Genomic DNA, 13,924 nt, shown 5'->3' with positions numbered 1-13,924 from the left:
ATTAATACTTGTCCTATGAAAGTACCTTCTTTATTTTCTGACCTATCCATGTCATGTCATTGGTACTGGCTGAATACGAACTGGTGACGCTTCCACCTTCTTCTGTCGCCTCTACATTGGAAGATTTAAGTGGTTCCTCCTGAAATTAAGGATATAATCATCTATCTCAGATACTTAGGGAAAATGAGAGACAGAAATGAAATTAAAAATGGACTCACATTAGAAGCAACACCACCACCAAATTCCAGAGAGTTACAACATTTTGATTCCCTAACTAGTCCCCAGATTTGATCCTGCAAACCATTGATATTATGCAAAGCCTTTTGACTCAAAGGGGCTGACTGTACTAATCTCTGTAATCACTGTTTTGCTTGATTTCAATGGAAAAATATACGACTAGTAATACACAGTGTATAGCAGTAACATCACACTGGGAATGACACAAAATGTCACGTGAGGAGAAACTGACTTTCACAGAGTTTTCTGTGGCTGAAGAAACCAAGTGAAATTGAAGATGTGAATGTCATCTTCCCATAACTATTCTATTTCCTCGATAATACTATTCCACAAATTAATAATTAAGCATATTCATCCTATCCTCAGGGGTATTCTTCTACTTTTACAAAAGGATTAGAGTTTGTTTTGAGGACAGTTTTTATCATGTGTAATTTTAGGATAGTGGTCAAACTTTTTTCCCCATAAAAATAAAGAAAACACCTGAAATTTCTCTTGTGGAAGTGATTCTGATGTGGATTCCAGGTCAAACTGCCATTTTGCCATAGATTTTAAAAAAACATTTTCATTTGAAGTAGACGTGTTCAGTATAGGAAGAAGAGATTGCCAGTGAAAAGCAGCTTCCTCAACTTCAATTTTCTTTATCTTCCTAGTAAACCGAAAAGGAACTGATGTATTTTTTGTGTATTATGGAAAAGGACGAAGTATTAAATATTCTTTATAACACAATTATTAAGTTGTTTAAAAATGTCTATTCAATATTTCTAAATATGATTCAATATTATTTGAGTTCTAGAATTGCATAATTAAGTGAAGTTTCCACAGAACTAGAAATTCTGAAAGATGGATTACCCAGATTGGAAATACTGCTCTGGCAGAGACATCTTTAATCTATGCATCTACCTGATTTGTTATACCACAGAAAAGCTGTAGTTTCAAGTGTCTCTGCTAAGAGCTCTCTATAGCCACAGTTGAATTCCCATTAAAGCTGTGATGTCTCCTAATCTCTGAGTTAAAATGGTATCTCATGAGATGACATCCCTTATATCCTCAGAGAGCCCCTTCCAGATGGTTTATTTGACAGTGATAAGAAGCTCACTATGGGTAATATTTATCAGAAGACACTCCTATATCTTGTGTTGAAACCACATCCAAAGCACAAGACATTCCCCACCACAAGATGGTTGGGAAGCTTTTCATGAGCCAGGGAGACTGCCTCTAAAGATGAGAGGAGTGATTTTATCTCTATCCAATTCTTCTCCTTACTTTAAGACTAATAAAAAGGAAGTCTATATCAGAAGTATATGCAAAAATTAGTCTCTCAGGATACAAGAATTTACACCATCAATAATGGTCTGCCACTTTATACATACTTCCATTTCAGACACACCAGGGCACCATCATTTTTGCCATTAACGAGGATGAATTTGCCATCCAGTGAAAACACCACAGATCTGATTCCCCCTCCTTGATATGAGTGACAATGCTTTTGAGCAAGCATATCCTAGAAAAGCCACAGAAGCAGTATCAGCAAATATGTTTTTCTAATGAATACATCTGTAAATTATGCTGATTTATTTTTAGATAAAAGTAAATTCAATATGTCAATACAAAGTATATAAAAGACTAGGATTTCTGATTTTGTAATTTTTTACTACAGATGGGGCAAGTTTCTAGTATATTGATTTTGCAGGAGATAAAGATGATTAGTAAAATTATCTACCCTAAGATTTACTGGAGAGGAAAGTAAGTAGTTTGTATGATTATAGACACATTCATTATAAAAACAATTGTGCTGTATAATGCTATGTCAGTTCATGTTCAACATAGTTTTTTCTGGGACACCTTATATTCAAGTGAAGAAAAGCTTAGAGTGAAAGAAAGTACCTTTCACACCTCTTTCTCGTGTAAACCAAACAAAGCCCGTGCCTGGATGCCTACCTACCATAGTAGAAGTATAATAGATGAACAAAACGCCATCCTTCGCTGCTGATGCCAGCCACCGGCTGTTGGGTGATAAACAGAGGAACCCTGATCCAAACTGATTGCTAGGAATTCTCTTTTCTGATAAATATACTGATGGATCTTCCAACACATTCTGCAAAACAAACAAAATGTCAGCAGCAGTTCAGATGATGGAAATATCTATGCCATTTTGAGAAGACTAATGATAGCTTGGTGGGTTATCACATGTTGGAATTGAAAATGCTGTTGGATTACTGAGCTCAGGAAGCAGTACCATTGCTATGCTGCTGATTTGCTTCTCATCTCTTCAAAAGGGTATGTTGTTTGTATGTATGTTTGAGCCTCGAGTTTCTTGGCTCAGAAAGTACAAGACTTGTGAAGGAGGAATGCTCACATCTGGAACTCACATTCTTGCTTGACCTCTTAAACTGAGGGAGACATATGAGCTGCAGAGAGCTCCAGTTCATCAGCAGGCAATGACAGGGACGTCCTGAAGCCCCCACTACTTCATTGTGAGGCAGGGCTGGGTTTGCAGTTGTGTCAGAGTCATGGGCTCACATTAGCTCAGTTCCTTCAGTAGCTGGATATTCAGGTTACTCAGCAGGCTGCACAAAAGCACAGCTCCAATACACAAGGTACACGTGAAGTGCCTGCAAGCTGTATGAGTTTTAACAACCAATATTTGCCTTTCTCTGTAATAGAACAAGGAGATTGCTTTTTCCAGGTTTCTGAGCAGGTGGTAGGATACTGAAAGTTGATGTTTATGGATGGAGTAGGTATTTTTAGTGCAGACATGATTTTTTTAAGATAATATCCTGCTATATTCACTTCATCTACAGCATTTGTTCGCTGGTATTTAATCACCACCTAAAATAAAACAGCTTGAGAGAATTACCTCTTCAGAGAGATAGTATTTACAGATGAAAGGTGCACAGGTACAGTAGCCATACACAATGTTGTCCTTCAGTCTGACTGCTGAGCTCAAAGGGTAATCCAGATCATATCGCTCCTTTTTAATGGCACTAGCATTAAGCATTCCTTGTTCATTAACATATTTATCATTATCTAGAAGATTGAAAAAAAAACAACAGGGAGGAAGAGGCATCACTACCACTAATACAGGTGCTTCACCTTTCAAGTGATTATGAACACCAATCTCAGCAAGGAGTGAGCATGATGCGAGTTTTCAAGGAGGAGACTGGGAATTAAGATATCTATGTTTAACACTAACTCTGTGGGCTGTGCCATCCTAGCACGCTGTAGCGAAGCAGAGAGATAGCTCTACTAGCTCTAAAGAAACACTAGAACCAGTTCAACCACAGTGATGTGACAATTTGTACACGTTAATTTACCCTGCTTCTTGGGTATTATGTAAACAGTGCTCATTAATTTGCATGGATGTTCATGTCATCGTTGCTTTCAGCTAGAACTTTAGGCACCTCTGCCATGAAGTACACACAGCCTGGGTAGTATTGGTTAAAAGACTTAAGTTCACATCTTCAAAAGGTCATTTTATTGGTTTTGGTTGCTTAATTTGAGCTTTAAAGATACAGCTGAAATTAAGACTGATGCAATAACTGTAGATCTTCAGCAACTTTGAAAATCAAGCCTCATTTTATATGTCTAAAATTGGGCACAAAAAGAAGCCCAATATTAGTAAATTTTTAAAGAAAATACTAACTTCATTGAAAATTACTTTTCAAAAAGTTTGTAAACTGTAAGGCCTTTTAAAAATTATATGTAAATAACTAGAAAATCCGACACTAGGCTTACTAACAGTTTTACAGTTTTCTCCACAAAAGGCTTTGTTAGTAATTCATTTGCATATAATGTGAGTAAAATGATATAAAAATAGAACGATGTTAATAATGAACACAGGCTGCTTTTTGCTGTAATGTGATAGGCAGAAGACGTCACTACAAGTCTACAGACTGCTGTATGAGAAACGGTGTCCCAGGAGAATGTACAGATGAGATGAAGAAAGAGATTAAGACTGTCAGTGTTAAGGGATGGCAATAATATGTTCTTGCCTTTGAAAAATATCACCTAATATATATTTCAATTCTTACCTGTTGTGAGTGCTGAAGATAGAAGAAAAATTTCCAATCTTGCTCGCTGGACCTCTGCTACCTGAAGAAGTACCACCACTTCAACTAAGTCATTCTTGAAGTCAGAAACTACAGAAAGATCCAGCATTTCATCTGCCAACACTGAAGCAGGTAGGGAACACCAATGCAAATTGTTACTGAATCACAGTAACATTGTTTTTATCAAGATATCATGTGAAACAAAAGGAGATCCATGTTCAGAATACATTCCCAGCTCAACCACACAGTTTTGAGCTTGTGTTAAAATATCAGACAAGCTACAACCTGGTTTCAGAAAGTGCTGTATGCATACAACTTCAGCTTGAGGCATCGGGCACTGAAAATGCTAAGCACCAGAGTGTTATTATTACATTAAACAGTCAAATGTGAGTTTACATCAGCTTGAATTATAGCAATTTTGAGGCCATCTGCTGATAACCACCAGATAAAGCACAGCAAAGCCCCCCTCTAAGAAGCCAGGCAGACAATGAGAACACAATCAGGCAAATTCTGAAAATTATCTAAGGAGATGTAATCCTATATCTGTCAAACCAATGAAAATGATAAAATAGTGTCCTTTATACTTAAAATTATGATGTAGATCAAAATGCACAGATGTGATCTGTAAGTATAATGTTATTGGAATTGAGAGACTGCATAAACGAATTTACGCATTTCAGAAGGTTTTTTTGTTAGTTAAAATTCCATCATTTTTTATTCTTCAGTATCAACCAGCAAAGCTGGCAATTCCAGCAATCCCCACGTTAAAGATGTCTGGGGCACACATTTATAACAGGAGATTGCACCCAGCTATCATGACCTACAGTGTTTTAGTCCAAGTTCTCATATGGTGAGCCACAAAGGTCTGAAGTTCTTTGCCAGCACTATTACTTTTGTGCTGGAGTTGTCATCAGTTGGTCAGCTAATACATTTTCTTCCCTGTGACTTACATGTGCCCTGGAAGAAAAGTAATATTGGTGCATTTGCTAACTAAAATTACAGAGGAAACGAAAAAAAAAAAAAAGATTGGCCAAAACAAAATATGGTTTGGAAATAGGTGGGAAGAACATGTTTAGTCCTCCTAAAAATAAGTAGAATGAAGGAGAGTGGGTTAGTCTGACCAGCAAGTATACTTAAAATACAGCAAACAGTGAAAACACAATGTAATTAATGTTGTTACATATATTACCTACATATCCAAGAACTTGGAATAATTTTGAAGGCCGGGCATCTAGAATAAAGATATGTCCTTCTGTAGCTCTAGCGACGAGGAACTGGCCACTCTGATCATAACTGGGAAAAATATAAATCCAAGTAGAAAACAGTACGATACAGTCAATAAAAAGGGTCAAATAATTCCACTCCCATAATTCTGCTGACTTCATTGAGGGTATAAATGCAACTGAAATTTCAGTTTCTAGGTTTACAGGCCTAGGGCCTGATATAAAGCCCAGTGTTCTGAGTGCAGTTTCTGAATGAGTGAGTAGTCAATCTAAAGCTAATGATACTCCATTAAATCTTTCTTTGAAGTTCACTTTTTAAAAATAAAACTGCTATACACATTTTGATATTATTTTGAATAGATATGTCTTTGTTTACATTGACTTGACTTTGAATAAATTGCTTTCTGTATCTATTTTTAACGTTTTATCTTAGGTAACTGAAAAGAGATCACATCTGAGTCTCCAAATAATAGGCAGTTTTATATTAAAGTTTAACAGTTAAAAATGCATTCTATTTTTTAAAAAGTAGAAGTAAAATATTCTCAGTTTTTTCAGTAATTGAAAAAAAAAACCCCAATCAAATGAAAAAAGCCTTTTAGATCACCAGAGCTAATTACAGGAGGACTGGTATATTCCGGAACTGTAAACAAATGAATAATTAACAATGGTAATAAAAATCCACCACATAAGAAGGGATGACCAAAAGGTTTAAAATTAAATTCACAAAACCTCAAATTTATATTCAGTGACAAATAACCCTCTAAATTCAGATACACTCAGTTGTGCATAACTAATGCATATGGTGCTCTGTCAGAAAGGATCTTATACATCAGTATCGTCAGTGCTCAGTTAAATCTTCTTAAAATAAAGGTTTGTTATATTTCTCTCATGTAAATCCTGCTACTACTCCTCTTGCAAGCAATTCAGAATATGTTGGAAAAAACTGAAGCTGTTAAAATATTTTACTTTGATATTTTTAGAATTAAAACTTTATTTTTTTTGTTCAACAACATTACTCAAGCAACAAATTGACAATATTCCTGCTCGTGTTCCTACATACTTACTGCAAAGACAGCAGTGGAAATTTGGAAAGAAAAATTCTGTGAATAACCCGTGGAGCTTCAACTTCAGTAACATCAAGGAAATAGACTTGACCTCTTTTGGTCCCTATAGCAACACTGCTGGAGGAGGGACAGCAAGCCATAGCAGTTGCCTAGTTGAGAAGTAAAAGATACTTAACAGTTCCACATCTTTTTATATATTATGCTATATGTTAGTATTCAATTTCTTTTACTATTTAATAGTCCCTAAAATAAAACAGTGAGTGCACTGTTATGTGTACAGCTGTTATAGAAAGGGATTTTTTTTGCTTAGTATGTCAGATTTCAGGGTTTGAATGCATCTTAAATCATAGAATAGAATTGTTCTGGTTGTAAAAGACCTTTAAGATCATCGAGTCCAACCATTAACCTAGCACTGCCAAGTTGACCATTAAATCAGGACAAAATATTGACAGTTTGAAATACTTTTATCAACTCAATTCCTAAAACCTGTTTTTCAGATTGGTAAAGGCATTTAATTTCTATACACTTGAAACTTTTCCTTTCAGTTCTGACACTCATTAAAAAAACATTTAATAAACTAATATAATAAAAAAATAGATTGTTATTTACAAATATATCATAGAATCATAGAATGGTTTGGGTTGGAAAGGACCTCAAAGATCATCTAGTTCCAAGCCCCCTGCTGCGGGCATGGACACCCTTCACTAGACCATGTTGCCCAAAGCTTCATCCAACCTGGCCTTGAACACTTCCAGGGATGGGGCATCCACAGCCTCTCTCGGCAACCTGTTCCAGTGCCTCACCACTCTAACAGTAAAGAATTTCTTTCTAACATCTAGTCTAAATCGACCCTCCTTCAGCTTAAACCCATTACCCCTTGTCCTGTCACTACACTCCCTCATAAACAGTCCCTCCCCATCTTCCCTGTAGGCCCCCTTCAGGTGCTGGTAAGCTGCAATTAGATCTCCCCAGAGCCGCCTTTTCTCCAGGCTGAACAGCCCCAACTCTCTCAGCCTGTCCTCACAGGAGAGGTGCTCCAGCCCTCTGATCAGCTTTGTGGCCCTCCTCTGGACTCGCTCCAACAGCTCAATGTCTCTCCTGTACTGGGGCCCCCAGAGCTGGACGCAGTACTCCAGGTGGGGTCTCACAAGAGCAGAGTAGAGGGGCAGGATCACCTCCCTTGACCTGCTGGTCATGCCTCTTTTGATGCAGCCCAGGACACGGTTGGCTTTCTGGGCCGCAAGTGCACGCTGCCAGCTCATATTGAGCTTCTCATCAATCAATACCCCCAAGTCCTTCTCTTCGGGGCTGCTTTCAATCCATTCCTCGCCCAGCCTATAGCTGTGCTTGGGATTGCGCCGACCCACGTGCAGGACCTTGCACTTGGCCTTGTTGAACTTCATGCAGTTTGCACGGGCCCACCTCTCCAGCCTGTCACGGTCCCTCTGGATGGCATCCCTTCCCTCCAGCGTGTTGACCACACCACACACAGCTTGGTGTTGTCGGCAAACTTGCTGATGGTGCACTCAATCCCACTGTCCATGTCGCCAACAAAGATGTTGAACAGTGCCGGTCCCAGTACCGACCCCTGAGGAACGCCACTCGTCACCGTTCTCCACTTGGACATTGAGCCGTTGATCACAAGTCTTTGAGTGCGACCATCCAGCCAATTTCTTATCCACCGAGTGGTCTATCCATCGAATCCATGTCTCTCCAATTTAGAGACAAGGATGTTGTGCGGGACAGCGTCAAATGCCTTGCACAAGTCCAGGTAGACGATGTCAGTTGCCCTTCCCTTATCCACTGACGCTGTAACCCCATCATAGAAGGCCACCAAGTTTGTCAGGCACGATGTGCCCCTAGTGAAGCCGTGTTGGCTGTCACCAATCGCCTCCTTATTTTCCATATGCCTGAGCACAGTCTCCATGAGGGTCTGCTCCATAATCTTGCCACGCATGGAGGTGAGACTGACCAGCCTGTAGTTCCCTGGGTCTTCCTTTCTACCCTTCTTAAAAATGGGGGTTATGTTCCCCCTCTTCCAGTCGGCGGGAACTTTGCCAGACTGCCAGGACTTCTCAAATATGATGGTGAGTGGCCTGGCCACTTCATCTGCCAGTTCTCTCAAGACCCGCGGATGCAACTCATCAGGTCCCATGGGCTTGTGCACCTTCAGATTTCTTAGATATTCTCGAACCTGATCTTCTCCTGCAGTGGGCGGTTCTGCATTCTCCCAGTCCCTGCCTTCTGGGACCTGGGCAGTGTGGCTCAAGGATTTGCCAGTGAAGACTGAGGCAAAGAAGTCGTTGAGTACCTCAGCCTTCTCCATATCCTGGGTAACCAGGTCACCCGTTTCATTCCAGAGGGGACCCACATTTTCCCAGACTAATTTCTATCAGGGCTTTGGCTTTCCTAACCTGCTCCCTGGCTGCTCGTACAGTTTCTCTGTATTCTTCCCAGGCTACCTGCCCTTGCTTCTACCCTCTGCAGGCTTCCTTTTTTTGTTTGACTTTGCCCAGGAGCTCCTTGTTCATCCACGGGGGCCTCTTGGTGTTTTTGCTTGACTTCCTCTTTGTTGGGATGCATCACTCCTGAGCTTGGAGGAGGTGACCCTTGAATATTAGCCAGCTGTCTTGGGCCCCTCTTCCTTCCAGGGCTTTGTCCCATGGTATTCTACCAAGCAGATCTCTGAAGAGGCCAAAGTCTGCTCTCCTGAAGTCCAGGGTAGTGAGCTTGCTGTACACCCTCCTTGCTGCCCTGAGGATCCTGAATTCTACTATTTCGTGGTCACTGCAGCCAAGGCTTCCCTTGAGCTTGACATCCCCTATCAGGCCCTCCTTATTGGTGAGAATAAGGTCCAGCATGGCACCGCTCCTCGTGGGCTCCTCTGTCACTTGGAGGAGAAAGTTGTCATCAACACATTCCAGGAACTTCCTGGATTGCTTGTGCTCAGCTGCGTTGTCCCTCCAGCAGATGTTAGGGTGGTTGAAGTCCCCCATAAGGACCAGGGCTTGTGAGCATGAGGCTGCTCCTATCTGCCTATAGAGGGCTTCATCTGCTTGGTCCCCCTGGTCAGGTGGCTTGCAGCAGACCCCTGCTATGATGTCCTGCCCCAGCCCTCCCTTTAATCCTGACCCATAGGCTCTCGGTGGGCTCCTCATCCATCCCCAGGTGGAGCTCCATGCACTCCAGCTGGTCATTGACATAGAGGGCAACGCCCCCTCCTCATCTGCCCTGCCTGTCCTTCCTAAAGAGCCTGTACCCTTCCAACCCAACACTCCAGTCATAGGAGCTATCCCACCACGTCTCTGTAATGCCAATAAGGTCATAGCCTTGCAGGCACACACACGTCTCCAGCTCCTCTTGTTTATTCCCCATGCTCCGTGCGTTCGCGTAGAGGCATTTCAGTTGTGCCCCCGATGAGGCTGACTTATTGGCTGGGGTGGCTGGAATCCTTTTGATGTATCTTCCCAGTGTTACCCCATTGGTTCCTGTTGCATCTGGAGCCCCCAGCTCGTCTCCTCTAGGCTTTGAGCGTGCTGTAGTGCATCCAGCACGTCTCTGAGCAGTAGGCCAAGGGCCCTCGCCAGCACCCCGTCCCTCCAATCTGGGCACATCATCCCACAACATGTCGCTGGCAAGCCTGATGTTATCCCCCTACCCCTTCAAGCCTAGTTTAAAGCTCTGTCGATGAGCCCCGCTAGTTCCTGGGCGAAGATCCTCTTCCCCCTTTGAGAGAGATGAATCCCATCAGGGATCCCAAATGCTTAAAGATACATCACTAGGATATTAGGTTGAAATGTTTCCTCTGCTTTATGACCGAGTTAAATACATAATTAGTTCAAGGAAACATTCTGGAAGATAATGTTTTTTAAATCTCTTTCATGGGTTGTTCAAAGACACTACTGAGCTCTCCTCAAAACTGGTTTATCGAAATCCGTGGAATATTATTTTATGAATTGAAAAACATTAAAGAAAATTGTAAGCATTAAAGAAAATTGTAAGTATCAGTCACAATATAAGCTCCTGTAAGTATCAGTCACAATATAAGATATAAGCTCCTGGTTACATGTACCTCAATATCAAGGTTTAGCTTGCTGAGACAAGTTCCATCGTCCAGGAACCAAACTTGTACTTCTCCTGAAATTGTTACAGACTGTTGAACAGAGAAAAAACATAGTCAGAAGCGGGTGGAATAACCAAATAGTCTGGAAGTGACTAGTTATCTTCTATAGAATATAAATTCAACTCATGTCTAAGCATAGCAGATCAAGGGGTACTAGTTTTGCTTGGGATTATCTTGCTTTTCCTTTAAGTCCAGTTGCTGCAAGATACACCTACCTAAGGAAAACTTTTAGTAATTTTTGTGAATTGCTGCAACTACAGGAATGGTCTTTAAGAATAATGAGGCAATCTAGGTCAACACATGTAAGCTTGATCAATATTAGCACTCCCACGATACAGACAGCAATAGAAAAACCTGCTTACAATTTTCTTTGCATAGGAAAGGGCTTAAGGAGAGGTCTTGTTTTCTCACATGACATATTATGCATATCATAATGGTGCTTGAGTTCTTGTTATATCCAGGCAATTTTATGATTCCACAGTAAAGTATAGCTAGAGATCAATCAACCCTCACATTACTCATTCAGAGTCAGGTAAAATTTATCATTCCCATGCTAATGACAAAAAAAAAAAAAAAAAGAGAGATTCAGAAAACCTAATTGATCGAGACCCCAGGGTTCCTAGGCTGGCTACTTGAAGAATTCATGGCCTGGAGAAGAATCAGATTTGCTGGCTAAAATATGTGTCTTGCAGGAGTCAAAGACATAGGAGGAAAGCAAGGAATTTCTCAGAACGCAGAGATCCATGAGTAAGGCCTTTGTCCCTGGATCCAGGACAGAGGCATCTCTCAGGCTGTTCCAGTTTGTGCTGAAGGCTGAAAAGATCAGTAGGAATTTCTTGTTCCAACATCTATTCTCTGAATTGAATCCACCTTTTGCTCACCTATGTTCCTGAACAATAGTGAACCACACAAACCAACAGCAGAACCAATATGACATTTTAGCAGCCTGTGAATTATCCGCCCTGGGCAAGTTCTGAGCCTTTTATAGGCCATACCTGAATTAAGGCTATTTACTTCCTTAATGAGAAGTTACACAACTGTAACAAATATCAGAACAGTCCCAATCTCTGCAAGGCTTTTGATTTTGTGCTTTAGCAACATATTGGTTACCTGACAAGAGCCACTATTACATATAAGAAAGAATACCATTTCTTACCACACAGTACTTGTCCCCTGGAGTAAGAAAATCAGCTGCCAGAAAACAACTGCTGCATGCATCCAAGAGTTTGACAGCTTCTCCACTGTGGGCAGGTTTGTAAGTATAAACTGTCCCCTGACAAATAAAGAGAAATAATCCATCACTGGGCTATGAAACTTTTCATTAAAAGCTTTCAAAGACTTAAAAAATACCCATCTTTCTGAGCTTCACTCTTTAAACTTTTATATTTGACTCTAAACTGAGGTAAAAAGTGTACAGTAGAATTCAGCTGAATTTAGTGGATTATATTGATTTACACTAGCCGAAGATCAGGTTAGTTCATTTAGAGTGATCCAGCTAGTCACATTTTCAGGAAGTTTTGTTTCTCAAAATTGCTTTAATAAAATAATTTAAGACCATTCTATTTCATGTTACTCCAGGAATCAATAAATATTCTAAAACAGCATAAAACACAAATCATAAAGCTTAAGCTTTTAGAGATGGTTTTATCTAAAGATCTGAAAGCCTCTTAGAAACAATTCATTACTAATATTGAGAAAGATTTTAGAAGTTCTTAGTTCTAAATCAGAAGAATGAAATCAGAGAGAGTGTGACCAAAGTTACCATTGCACAGCTGTCATGAACCCAGAACGTCCTGACTGACACGCACACTCTTTACAAAAACATTTTAAGAGCTTTAAAAATGCCAATTTAAATGATTAAAGGTCTGGAAAAACAGGTGCAATTTGAGGATTTGGGACCCTTGAGTAAGATTTCTGGACATCAGGCTAGTCAAAGAAGGATTTTGGACTGGGTTACCAGACAAATTCATGTACATGTACAGAAAACTCTATTGCACAACCACAATAGGCCTGATGTACCCAAGCTACACTTTTCTTGCTGTGCAGATATTTCATACTGGCAGTATCAGCATACAGGTATAGTATCACAGGAACATCTCATTACATAATGCTGTTATCTCAAATGCTATACCTGGTCAGTAACAAGCAGAAGTACAGTGTAATCGGGAGAGAACATGAGGCTGGATATGGGCTGTAAGATATCAGCGCAGATTTTCATCTCATACTGCAGATCTTTGATGTGATAAAAGAATAAAATGCCCTCCTGTGCAGAAAAGTACAAATCCACATCAGGCCTAGGTCATTCATCCTAGCCTGCTCTGGCAAACTGAACTGCAAGAATTTCTGAAAATCCCTAAAGTAACAGTGTTTAACTGTATCCCATCACTAATGGTCTCATTTGCCTTTAGTATGTTTAAATCCAGAGGATTCTTACTAATAAATCTAAGGTGTTCTTTAACACAAGTCTTAGTAGCAGACCATGTTTAATAACAACAGACTCTTGTCAGTTTATACTTAACATTTTATGTTGTTTTGTTTGAGACAGTATAAGAATTTTTCCCACTCTTAAGGAGTAATGTACAATGGCATTGTCAGTTTGGGTTAAATATTGAGTTAGATTTTGCACAAAACCATTTGGCAGTTCTCTTAGCCATTTTCTCTCCTTTCCTAATTTTTGTCCATCCTTCCTTTCTGTTCCTCTAGAATACTCTTTGTATTTTGTTAAAAATAAGATTGTCCTCTTTTGTTGCTTCTTTGACTACAAAAATGGAATCTCTTCCCACTCTGCTCTCTTCTGATTTCTTGTCTAAAGTCCTAACAAAGAAAATATATACAACACCAGAGAGGACCTTTATAGTTCTGCAGCTGTCCCCTTTTTTCTAGCTCCTGTCTTTGCAGTAAACTCTGCAAATACACTCCATTTGAATGTTTTTTATTTTCATACAATAAGAGTAAGTTAAAAGCATAAAGGATGCCTTACACTTCCAGCTGTGTACAGTCCTTCGTTACAAAATGCCATGGCAAATGGAACTGTTTTTTGCAGATCCTTTAGTTTGCCACCTGAGAGCACAAAACCACATAAAATATCAAATTTAATTTATTGCAACAATGTGTCTCAACTTCAAATCTGGGATGATTTACTATTTGTGAGTAAACTCCATTGGCTATATATTCTTTGGACTTTTTGTTGTGATAATCAACAAGAAAGCTGGTATATGTAATTTGAAG

General features: G+C 39.9%; 1 protein-coding gene across 3 annotated transcripts in view; it reads right to left on the bottom strand.

The window, feature by feature from the left end:
* Nucleotides 1-13,924, bottom strand: part of CFAP43 (cilia and flagella associated protein 43) — a 53,552-nt gene that overhangs the window by 22,590 nt on the left and 17,038 nt on the right. For all 3 annotated transcript variants that reach the window (XM_054831158.1, XM_054831159.1, XM_054831160.1), the window contains exons 8-19: nt 13,677-13,756; nt 12,828-12,959; nt 11,853-11,969; nt 10,646-10,726; nt 6,574-6,722; nt 5,476-5,579; nt 4,269-4,409; nt 3,095-3,264; nt 2,180-2,332; nt 1,608-1,738; nt 718-883; nt 26-139 (exon numbers count right to left, since the gene is read on the bottom strand). In XM_054831158.1, coding sequence (XP_054687133.1) covers nt 26-139; nt 718-883; nt 1,608-1,738; nt 2,180-2,332; nt 3,095-3,264; nt 4,269-4,409; nt 5,476-5,579; nt 6,574-6,722; nt 10,646-10,726; nt 11,853-11,969; nt 12,828-12,959; nt 13,677-13,756 — 1,538 coding nt within the window. The remainder of the gene's footprint in view (nt 1-25; nt 140-717; nt 884-1,607; nt 1,739-2,179; nt 2,333-3,094; nt 3,265-4,268; nt 4,410-5,475; nt 5,580-6,573; nt 6,723-10,645; nt 10,727-11,852; nt 11,970-12,827; nt 12,960-13,676; nt 13,757-13,924) is intronic.

The sequence above is a fragment of the Grus americana genome, chromosome 7 (assembly GCF_028858705.1).
Source record: "Grus americana isolate bGruAme1 chromosome 7, bGruAme1.mat, whole genome shotgun sequence".
Lineage (NCBI taxonomy): Eukaryota > Metazoa > Chordata > Aves > Gruiformes > Gruidae > Grus > Grus americana.
This window is presented reverse-complemented; position numbering and strand designations above follow the sequence as displayed.